The sequence below is a fragment of the Poecilia reticulata genome, linkage group LG13 (assembly GCF_000633615.1).
Source record: "Poecilia reticulata strain Guanapo linkage group LG13, Guppy_female_1.0+MT, whole genome shotgun sequence".
NCBI classification, from domain to species: domain Eukaryota; kingdom Metazoa; phylum Chordata; class Actinopteri; order Cyprinodontiformes; family Poeciliidae; genus Poecilia; species Poecilia reticulata.
In genome coordinates this window covers 33,322,902-33,334,609 of record NC_024343.1, presented here as the reverse complement: position 1 = coordinate 33,334,609, position 11,708 = coordinate 33,322,902, and the positions used below count along the sequence as shown (strand labels likewise).

General features: G+C 43.5%; 2 protein-coding genes across 4 annotated transcripts in view; one reads left to right on the top strand and one right to left on the bottom strand.

Moving 5' to 3' along the window:
* The window catches only part of ece2b (endothelin converting enzyme 2b), a 27,178-nt gene that overhangs the window by 2,077 nt on the left and 13,393 nt on the right, over positions 1-11,708 (top strand). For 2 of the 3 annotated variants that reach the window (XM_008426813.2, XM_008426814.2), the window contains exons 2-7: positions 6,086-6,172; positions 8,533-8,668; positions 10,099-10,314; positions 10,386-10,510; positions 11,399-11,545; positions 11,628-11,693. In XM_008426813.2, coding sequence (XP_008425035.1) covers positions 6,086-6,172; positions 8,533-8,668; positions 10,099-10,314; positions 10,386-10,510; positions 11,399-11,545; positions 11,628-11,693 — 777 coding nt within the window. Of the gene's footprint in view, positions 1-6,085; positions 6,173-7,960; positions 8,096-8,532; positions 8,669-10,098; positions 10,315-10,385; positions 10,511-11,398; positions 11,546-11,627; positions 11,694-11,708 lie in introns of those variants that run through there. The other variant, XM_008426815.2, reaches the window with a different exon arrangement.
* LOC103475294 (uncharacterized) lies at positions 4,209-7,929 on the bottom strand. Its single transcript, XM_008426812.2, has 4 exons — positions 7,663-7,929; positions 6,187-6,399; positions 4,948-5,068; positions 4,209-4,644 (listed from the first exon to the last, which is right to left on the bottom strand). The coding sequence occupies exons 1-4, from the start codon at positions 7,918-7,920 to the stop codon at positions 4,631-4,633; spliced, it is 606 nt and encodes a 201-aa protein (XP_008425034.1). The 5' UTR covers positions 7,921-7,929; the 3' UTR covers positions 4,209-4,630.

The following is an 11,708-nucleotide window of genomic DNA, read 5'->3' as shown; positions in this document are numbered from 1 at the left end:
TTCGGAACCCCCAACGTTTCGGGACCCCAAACATCTTGGGACCCCCAACGTACCGGGGACCTCAACGTATGGGGACCCCCAACGTACCGGGGACCCCCAACGTACCGGGGACCTCAACGTATGGGGACCTCAACGTATGGGGACCCTCAACGTATGGGGACCTCAACGTATGGGGACCCCCAACGTACCGGGGGCCCCGATAAAGTTGTGATTCATTATTTTAGTCATGCTACCTGAGAGCTGTTTTGGTGTAAAATCTGTTTTCAAAAGATAAACAACGGTGGACTTGTTGCTCGCGGCAACAAGATTTCCACCTTAAAAAAAAGCTCCAAATACGGCAAGCTGGTTTATCATTTAGTGTCCTGACGTTGGCGCAGGTCCGACTCAGCTGGATTCTGGTTGTTGTTTAATTTTAACCAGTTTAAAAATTATTTTTGATTATTATTCGGTTCTATAGTTAAAAATCAATTTTCTCAGAGAGAAAAACATAAATATGAGTGTGGTCTGGTTATTTTTATAACAGCCAAATAAGAAGTGCTTTGACTGGTTTCAGAACCTTCTGGATCAGGTCTCTCCAGTTCTGCTCATTCGACCCGTTTGGGTCGGCTGAAGTTCTGTCCAGGAGCCTGAGCAGACAAGCTCAGGGGACAGAAAACCCGCTGCGTCACTTTGATCCTGCTGCAAAGGAAGGGATAAACAGTTTGAGATGATGATGAGTTTTTCCTTCCACTGAACGTTCCCAGCAGCAGGAATGGGCTTTTCTTTAATTGTTTGTGTTCGACCAGATTTTGACCCGTCGTTTTATCAGAACATTCTGTGAGTCCAGCTCAGTCTGACTGGATGGAGATCAACTGTTTTCAAGCCTCTGCACAGATTCTGAGCTGGATTCAGGTCTGGACTTTGACTAGGCCATCCCATAATGTCTCTGGCTGGTCGTCCTGCTGGAAGGCAAACTTCCAGCCCAGGCTCAGGCTTTCTGCAGCCTCTAACAGGTTTTAGCTCCATCCATTGGCCCTGTCCCGCAGTATGATGCTGCCACCACTGCGGTGATGCTGGTTGCTCTGAACCTCTGAGGCCTTCAGACAGTCAGGCTCGATTTAATTATCAGGTGATATGATGTCTGTAATCCCTGGAAAAATTTTAAAATTCTGGGATGATTTTCCCAGAACTCCCAAATGTGAGCTCAGGGAAAACAAAATGGCTGACTGGGAGGTCGGATGATATTCAACAGGGAAAAAACAAAACGTAGACGTCCACCATGTTTCCGTCACCTCACTTTCTGATTGGCTGGGTGATTAATCAATTTGATAAATTAATCACATTTTGGTTTTCAAACATTTAATTTTTCTAAAAAATGTGTTTTTTTTGCCCCAATGCGATCTGAGTGATGTCATCACGCCCAGGGCGGCCATCTTGCTTTATGAGCATGTTTTACAGCTTATTTTTATTTGGACTTTGAATTCATGTCAACTGGAGTATTAAAGACAGACTACAGTTTGTTTTGTGTGTTTTTGTTACAAAGTCATACTAATATGATAATAAATCCGTAATATTAGAAGAATAAATTAGTAATTCTATGAGAACCCCAACGCAAAAATTAAAAAATTAAATATCTAAATTATTTTCTCCATAAAGAGACTTTTCCACTTCTTTTTAAGACATTAAGACATTGTAACTTTATTCTCATGACAAAAATGATCATAGACCAACATTAATAGTCCATGTTCAACTCACAGAAGGAAAAATTAATAAAACACCCTTTTGGAAAACATTTCTTGAAAAAACAGATGGCCCAGCTCTCGCTAAACGTCACGTGACAGCATCACGACGGTCGGCGCGTCCTGAGGAAATCTGATCAATTATTTTGCCATGTGAACTAGAAATTAATTACACATGATTTTTTATTTCGGGGTGTCAGAAGGAAAAGGAGCTTCATGCAAATTCTTGCCACACTTTTCAGATTACACATCGTTAAAAATGTTGTTTTGCTTCCATATCAAGGTTGAGTTCAGGGTTTGGAAACTTTCTCTGTGCTTGTCTGACTCATTCTCTGCAGAAAGAAGGTCAGTTTGGTTTCTGAGGTTTGGTGAATGCCCCCCCCCCCACCCCTCCAGGAGGAGCTTTAACTCCCTCCTGAGGCCCGTCGGGTCAGGAGGTTAATGCGTTCCTCTCAGATGCGGCGCTCCCTGGAGTTCCTGCTAATTAAAGCCGTTGTTCCCAGCAGGAAATGAAACTTCCTGCATCGGTGCTCGGCGACACGTTGAGAGCAGAGGAACCTGCGGAGCTTACCGGAACAACCTGTCGGGCCCGTTCAGGCGCCGACTCCACCGGCTCAACGAGTCTCTGGCTGCAGGTTCAGGAAATGAACCGAACACTTACTGACCAACTGGGACCGGTTTCATCAGAACCGGATGGGCAGCAGGGACATATAAACCCATGACTGTCGCTAATAAACTCAATCTAATCAAGCTTCGTCTGTTTCTGGTGATGATATTAAAACTCATCTCCATGAGAGAAAAATATTTCCCAACGGAGCCACAGAGCAGCGCGGGATCCATTCAGCTGCAACTTCAGAACCGGTTCTGATCACAGCTTCTCTTCAGATCCACCGTTAGACACAGAACCACAATCATTTGCTCGTCTGCCTTCACACACGCGACCTCTACTGACACCCAGCAGCTTCATCTCCTCTGGGATGCTGACATGTTTTTAGAGGAGTTTCTGACCAATTCTGAGGTCAGACACTGATGTTGGGCAAGCACTCACAGCGTGTTTCTATGGAAGCATTAAACTGCCACAGCTGGAAAATAAATTCAGTAGCATTGCAATGAGAAACTTTCTCATTAAAATGAGGCAATTTCATGTCATTACAATGTCAAAGTTTTTCACTGTAACAAGATATGAAAATATCACAACACAACTTGTTAAAAAGCCATAAAGAAGCTCGCCAAGACTCTCCTTCTTATCACCATTTCTTCTAAAAATCCAAGAGTTGTTTCTGTTTTACTACTGCTGTCTGTCTTGTTTAACATAGAAAATATTTTTGGTTTTCTTGAGCTATAAATCTAGTTATAATGACATATAATGACTACTCCTGTATCTGGTAGTTGAAGGCTTCTGTACATTTCCACTAAACAAACTCATTCTTGAACTGGTTCAAGTTCGGATACCTTTGAACTTTGGTGCCCATTTCTGCCAGTTTGGGGAAACCAGCCTGTGTCAGTGGGAGTTAGGCAATGTGTTGTGGCGCTAGCTAAGCTGTAAGCATTACTGCTTTGTTTACGTATTTTCCTTTAACTCTTACTGCACATAGCATTTAGGCTAATGTCATAAAGCAACAGAGATGTTGATGACTTAGCGTGGTGCTGGGATAACCTGAACCCGGTTTCTAAGCTAGCTGTTTCAATCTATGAAGCCCAACCAGGTCTCTTACATTCACAGACTAATTAGCTCGACTCAAACAAGTAAACGCCATGAATAAACTGGCAAAAACAACTTCATTCACTTTGTTCAAGAGATGATCTTAGATCTTCCTGCCGTGTGTTCAGAGTGATCTGGTCTGCTAGGAAAGATGTCGGGACCACTCTGATCTAAAATCAGGAATATTCAACACGTTGGTCCAATATTGCAGCATGCATTGTTCCCTCAAGGTCAAACGAGAAGGCAGCCTGTTGGATGTGATGCGTAGCCAATCAGATGGCGAGACGGAAACATGGACGACAATCCAAAACACAAAAAAGACAAACCAGCTGCAATGGCGAACCAGGGAATTCAGTGGAAGTTGGAGATCATCCAACATCTCTTTGTATTGTTGTCCACTGATTATCGCCATGGGCGGCCATGTTTGTTTACGCTGAACTCACGTTTGATCTTGAGGAGTTTTGTGAGATTTCCCATCCGACTGAGTGACGGTGAGTGAAACGGGTTGGTGTGCTGCGTTTTGTCACGTTGCACAACCAAACCACCAGGGAGTCCAGTGGAAGTCGGAGATCATCCAAGACATTAGTGTGTTTTTCTCTGTGAGCATCGTCCACTACCGCCGTTGCTTCTTCCCAGTTTGTCTCACCGGTTTGGAAATCAACAATGGTTGTATATGTGACATCTGCGGCGGTGCATTATTTGTCGCAGGCTGTATACGTGGACCTCTACATGTCTGCTTTCCAACGTAGACGCGTAAACGCAGATGAGACGGATTCTCAAATCTCCACTTAGGTCAGAGTTTTTATTAATGATCGTTATTAGTGATGTTACATAGAGTTTACATGTGGATGGATATGGAAGAGGCTTAGGGTCCCTGAAAAAAGGGAATTCTCACTTTTCCACAGAATTTTAACTTTTTTCCCCTCAGTTATGATTTTTTCTCGGAATTTTTCACATTTACTCCAGATTTTTACTTTAGTCTGCTGAAATAAAAAGTTAAATTTGTGATTTTAAAGGGACTTCTTTTTTCCAATGGTTCTCTTCCTCCTCTGAAGGCGGATCTGTACATTTTCCCAGCTTTGGTTCCTGTAGATGTTTAGCACCAGAACCTGATGGATCCAGTTCCGACATCTCGGAGCTGCAGGATCTTGGGTTTTTCCTGCCGTTTGGCTGAAAGACGAAGCGTCTCGCTCTGAGTGTTTGTCTCAGGTCAGAGTATGGAGGCTGGCAGGGGACAAAAGAGCAGACAGACAGATGTTATATAAGCTGCAGAGGACTCCATTAGAGCTGAATGGAGATGATTCACACACATTATCTAATTACACACACACACACAATGACATCAGGCTTCACAGGGAGAGACAACACACACTCCCATCTCCTGGCAACCTGATCGCTGACCCCCCCACTCTGCGTGCGTCATCAATTAAAGAGAACACAACGGGGCGAGCGACACAAACGGAGAGAGAGGGAGGGAGAGGGAGACAGGTTTCAGTGCGGGTCCTGAGGAAGGAAACAGTTGGAAACCTTTTGTTTCCTGCAGGACACCGACGCTGTGCAGGCCGACGGGAAGCTGTGCTGCAGGACCTGCTGCAGCAGTGTGCTGCCGCCGCCGAGGCCTCCAAGGCCGCCACAGCTTCACACAGGGCTGAAATATTCACATACAGAGTTAAAAAGCCAAGACAACAAACTGATAGCCGACAAGAAAACAGGTTGTGACTGATTCAGAGCGATTAATCAGATTCATCACTTATTCAGATAATCATCAGCTAATTTAGTGATCGATTAATCTTTAACTGGAATACTCCGACTCAAAATGCAACTTGGTGAATAGAAACACATTTTTGTCATAAAAAGCAAGCTTTGTTGATTTGTGAATGCAACAAGAACTGTGTGAACACATAAACTCAAATCTCCTCTAACATCCTACGGCCGGATTGTTTGATTTGAAAAGCTGGAAATCAGTTTTATTTGACATGTTCTGTGTTTTCCTCTCAGCTTGAGGGGCTTCCTGTAGCTTCACTGGAGAAGTTTCTGGTTTTATGGAGCTCTGATTTCAATTAAAATCGTTATGAATAAATAAGATTATTTTTTTTACTGCCCAGCCTGAGCAGTGAGAGATTCAGTTGTCCCATTTTTAAGAAGAATGGAGGACAAACGAAAAGCTTCGCCTGGAACAACCCGACCTTTAAACGTAGATGAGACATGAAACAGTTGAAACGCTGACAACACTGCAAAAACACAAGATCTTATCGTTTGGTTTCTAATGCAAATATAAAACTAAACTACATATACATATATAGGATAGTAATAATTCATTAATATTGATGAAAACGTTGTGGTTCCACAGATTTTTGTCCACTTATAACATGGAAAAATTTATTCTAGGTGAAGTAATCTGCCAGTAGAACTTTTTAAATATTAATAACTATTTACTTAAAACAAAGTTCTACATCTTGCTGAAAAGTTAATTTAAGTTAGTTTGATCTTATTTGAAGTGAGATATTTGCACCAGAGATCCAGAGTGTTTGTTTGGGACGATGCGTTCGAGTCCCAGCGGAGCGATCCAGCTTCCCGCCTGAAGCAAACCGACGGCGGATCGATGCGAACCGCGATCCGGAGCGCCGAGTCTGATCTGATCCCGGGTCTGTTTGTCTCCCTGCAGATGTCCAGCTACAAGCGAGCTACGCTGGAGGAGGAGGAGGGCTCCGACACGCCGGCCGAGGCGGCCTCGTCTCCCGACAGAGTGGAGGTCAGTGAACGCACCGCACAAACAAACAGCAGCCAGGCTGCGAGGGATCCTGTGAGCGTCCAGGTGAAGTCCTGACCGGATGGACGGACTGACGGGGGCCTCGTAGGGAGGAAGCTCCACAGGGGGGTCCTCAGCGGGGGGCCTCTCAGTGGGGGGCCACAGCCACCAACACAGAGTAGCAGCAGGGGGCCTGGAGTGCCGCCGGGCCCTGAAAACAAACACGCTTTCTGTGTGAGAGAGAGAAGAAAATCATAAATCATAAAGTTTCTCCCAACGACAGCAAAGCTTCAGGTAGAATCTGTAATTTCGGTTTTACAGTGTATCCTCCACACAAGCTGCTGCTTCTTTGTGTTTTTGGTTTCAGCCAAACTCTTTTCTTAACTCAGTTGGGTTTCGCTCAATGTGGTCTATAAAACATTTTAAAGAAGCTTTTAAAATGGAAAAATGTGGAATATTTGACAGGAAAATATGCAGGAACCTTTTATTCAGTGCGATAAAAACCTCCTGACCCAACCTTCTTTTGAGATGTCAACAGTGATTACGACAGATCGGCCAGTTAGCTTAGCAAAAGCTACAAACTAAACAAAATATATAGACATTCATGGAAAAATAGAAATTAAAAAACTAATGGTTGGCTTCTGTCATTTTCTAAAAATGGCCGGCTGACAGATTCACTGTTTTGTAGCTTTATGCTCCTCTATGCTAACAAAAGGTTAAGTAAGGTAACTTATCTTTGCTTATGTTAGCTTAGGTTTGATATGAACAGGTAAATCAAGCTAACATTAATAAAATCTTATGCTAAAGTAAGCCAAGATAAGCTAATCTGAGCTACACCATGCTAAAATCAGCTAAGCTAACCTCAAGTAGCTAAACTGATTAAATTATTTTATCTTACTAAAGTAAATTTAAAACAAGCTAAATACAGATAAACTTAGATACATTTATAGGGCTGGATAAATTAAACTTAAACTAATATAACTAGTTAAACTGCACCAAGCCTAAATAAACCTGTCAAACTAAATTAAAGCAAGAAAAGACAAAAGTTAGTTATATTGAGCTAAAATAATAAAAAAAACAAACCAAGATAAACTAAGAATAGCTAAGTTGAGCGAAACCCAGTGGCACCCAGCTAAAACCACTCAAGCTAACCTGAGTTAACCAGGCTGCTGCAGATTAACTAGATTAACTACAAACACTAAATATAAATGGAGCTCCTGGTAGATTTCTACTTGGTCATTTTGACTGGGTTAAGACCAGCAGACTCTGTTTTCCAGTTGCTCTCAAGACAAAATCATTTTTCTTTGGTCAGTTATCAACACAATGCTGAATCATTCCGAGTTCAGGAGCTTCTGCCTCTGCTGGAGGTCAGAGGAAGGAAAACATTCCTGTATAATTGGCCCAGAATAAAAGCAAGAGTCTGAAGAAACCCGGAGCTGCTCTGACTAAATGCTGCAGGAAATGAGTCTGTGGAGGCGAATCAGCCTGATTACATGTTTTCTGTCTCTAATCGCTTTAACTCCACCGTCTCCGGACGGATCCACGTGGTTCTGCCCGCCCTGCTGCTTCAGAGAAACACAGAAATCAGCAGCAGGAGAGAAAAACCAAATGAGCTCCACCTGGAGCCGAGCTGTGACGTCACAACGAGTGGGCGTGGCCTGTTTAAAACCTGACAGCACGCGCTCACCTGCAGCTTTAACACCAGAGGGAAAGTAAAAAAAGAGAAAAGAAGCGGGATTAACAAATCCCATCAGGGTGAAAGAAAGCAGAAGATAATCTTCAGGAACCAATCAGACGCTTCCCGACCCAAAAGGGCCAAACAGAACATCCTGCAGGTTTCTGCTCGGTCAGCAGTTTGTCTCGATCCCAATCTGTTTGGCTGCAGAGCAAATCCAGAGGAAGGGATCTGGAGATCAGGTGGGACAGGTTGGTGTCCCACAATCTCAGAATTTTTGTAGAAAAAAAGTTGGAAATTTCAGAAATTTCTAGATTAATCTAAGAAATGTTCTGGATTTTTTTTTTAACTCCATAAATTTTCTTGTTTTCCTAGAAAATTTGTGAGATCTCAAAATTTCAGGGTTTTTTCTTGCAAATTTTCAACTTTTCAAACTCAGAAATTTCCACAATTTTTTTTTTTTTTTTTTAGAAATGTTTTTGAGATTTATATAAATATTTCTGAGGCTTTTTTTCTAGGACATTTTTGGCTTTTGAAACTTTTTCTAATTTTTGAGTTTTTTCGCAGAAATTTACTCCTCGTTCTTTTTCTATCGACAAAACACACCGTGGTAGATTGGACAGGCGTTCTCCAGGTTCTCCAGGCGTTCTCCAGGTTCTCCAGGTAAAGCCGCCTCTCTGTGTCTCAGGTGGGCTTCAGGAAGGGCGGTGTGGACATTCTGGGCCGGCGGACCCAGCTGGAGGTTCTGCTCTCCGTCATGCTGCTGGCCGCCCTGCTGGCTCTGTTCGCCTGCCTGGTGGTTCTGGGACTGGGATTCAGCTCAGGTAACTGGTCCCTTCCCTCTCTCTCTCCCTCCCTTTCTCCTTCTTTGTCCTCTTTTCCACCTCCTCCCTTTCCTTATCCTCTCCTCCTAAAGCTTCCTTGTTTTCCGGTCTCCACCTTTCCTCCTTTGCCTCCTCCTTTCCTCTCTGACTGATCTCCTCTCTTTCCCACGCCTGATTCTTTTCCTCTTCCTCCTCCTATTCTTGGTTTTGGTTCCATCTTCTCATCCTTCCTCTTCTCTGCTCCTGTCTTCTGTCCGTACCACAGCATGGGCGTCGCCTCTGTGTTGAAACATCCTCGCTTTTCCCTCAGCTGAGCGTTCAAACATCGCACTCGCTCACTCCATGTGTGTTCTGGCCATCGTTAAACTCTGACAAACTAATGCTCACCTTTGGGAAGCCAAAGGTGCCACAAGTCCCCTTTGGCACCTTTTACCAACTTTTAACCCAACTTTTACCACAAGTTTGGTTAAAAACTGAAGGTAAAAAAAACTGTTTTCTAAGTTAAGGCCATGAAATGTTGTGACCACATTCTGAACGGTGGAAAAGCGAGTTTATTAATTACTTTAATTTAATTTTTCATGAGCATTGAACGCCTCTTTTTACACGTGACAGTGCTCAATTAATCTATTGAATAAGTAATTGCTGCTTTTTTTGTCGTTTTGATGAGATTTTCATCATATTTTACGTTGTCCTGTGTTTTTTATGTAAGTTTTTAGCCACACATTTGGCAGCTAAAGTGGTGATTTTTGGCACTATTGTTTTGCAGTACACCTTCAGATATAAAAACAGCTCAGAATAAGCATGATTTTTTATTTTATTCACAGTTCAGAAGGTTGGTGTTAAAACTGTGTAAAATGCTTAAATTGGACTTTGGCATTATTTTTATGGCATCTTGATTTTCAAACTGCCATTTTTTATTTGACTTTTTAATTGAGCAGGTGGTAAAAGTGGTGAATTTTGTCACTTTTGGCTTGTACTTTTTTTTATTGTTCAGAACATGGTGTTTTCATCATATTTTACGATGTCCTTGCATAAAAAAAACATTTTTTTATGTTGCCCTCCATTCTAATGCTCTTGCTCCGTACGTTTGGAATGCCATTAGGGCCAAAAATACGCAACTGTTCATGCGTTTTTAACACGAAAGCAACTTTTTTAAAATTGCATTCACAAGTTAAAGGGTAAGTAAAGGAGCCACACCACCAGCTGAGCGCAGACAGATCGCTCACATCCAATCAGAGTATTCCCTGGACGAAAAAGAGCCAATCACGGGCAGAGCTTCCTGTTTCCTGCCGAGCCTCTTCGGTTCTTTCCTGTGGTACCCGTCTGTATCTTCAGTCATCCTCCGATTGTTCTCCTCCGTGGTTCTTCCTCTCCCTCGGGTTCAGCCTCTTCTGAGCCGTGACCGTTTTGCCCTCCGTGTTGTCTTGCAGACAGTGGGCGGGGCCTGTGCCTGTCGGAGGCGTGCGTCACCGTGGCCAGTCAGATTGTGGAGGCGATGGACCGCAGCGCCGACCCCTGCCAGGACTTCTACCAGTTCGCCTGCGGCGGGTGGATGAGGAAGAACCCGCTGCCGGACGGACGTTCGCGCTGGTCCACCTTCAACAGCATCTGGGAGCAGAACCAGGCGCTGCTCAAACACCTGCTGGGTAAATGAGATAAAAACTGTGGGTCAGAACCGGCCGCTGAACACATTGACTGGTTTTCTTCTCCTGTGCAGAGAACGGGACGTTCAACGGCACCAGTGAAGCCGAGAGGAAGACCCAGTCCTACTACCTGTCCTGCCTCAACACGCAGCGCATCGAGGAGCTCGGCTCTCAGCCGCTCATAGACCTGATAGCCAAGGTGCAGGGCTAACAGCGGAGCTAGTTTTTTCTGTTTTACATATGAGCGTTCTTTCTAACTTTGCTAATATTAGCTTCCTCTGAATTAATTAAATTTTTATGGATAAAATCTAAAGCGCTAAATTTAGCGCCCAAAATAAGAGCAGAACTAATTTTAGCATAACTTTGAAAATATTTAGCTCTATTAGCTTCTTCTAAATAGTTTTTCCTGGAGAAATTCTAAAGCAAAAAAAAATAATTTGTTGTGTTAATAATAGAAGAGCTTTTTTTTATTTATTAATATTTTTAGCATGGCACCTTTGGTATCTTGGAAAACATTTACCATGATTAGCTTCCACAAAAAAAATTCTGGGGAAATTCTAAAATGCTAAGCAGGAAAGTTTCTGTCAGCGTTTTGAAAACTTCAAAAATATTTACAACAATTAGCTTCCGCTAGGTAAATTTTTCTGGATAATTTCTTAGGCTAAAAATTAGCTCTGCTTTTTCTATCTTAGCGCTGCTGCTAACTTTGAAAATGTTAAAATAGATTTTTTTAGTTGGCATCAATATGGTTGAGGTCAGCGATGTTGGAAGCGAGCGTTAGCATTAGCAGATGAAATATTTATGATTAGCTCTCACGGGTTAGCACAGCTAGCCTTTTAGTTAGCGGTGCCCACCACTGGTAACTGCCCATTTAAGCCGTCTCCATAGTAACTGCATTACTAAAATCACGACCCACTTGACCTCCATGAAGATCGTTTCAACAGGAGGAAGATCAGTAGTCTTCCTCTCTGGAGTCGTTATGGAGATGACCTTTAACCCTTCCAGTAACTGTGGCTGCCATCTTTCCACCCTGGTGTTGTGGTGAAACACCGCCGTCCTGACCTCTGACCCTGTGGTCCGTCTGCAGATCGGCGGCTGGAACATGACGGGTCCGTGGGACAAAGACAACTTCATGGAGGTTCTGAAGATGGTGTCGGGTCCGTACCGAGCCCAGCCGTTCTTCAGTGTGGGCGTCAGCACCGATCCCAAGAACTCCAACAGTAACGTCATCCAGGTTCTGATCCGGTTCGAGACACTCAGACCGTCGAGTTCCTGACCTCCAGGTAAAACTGCTCACCTGGTGCTCTGCTCTGCAGGTGGACCAATCAGGGCTCTTCCTTCCGTCCCGGGACTATTACCTCAACAAGACGGCCAATGAAAAGGTGAGGGTCCCTGCA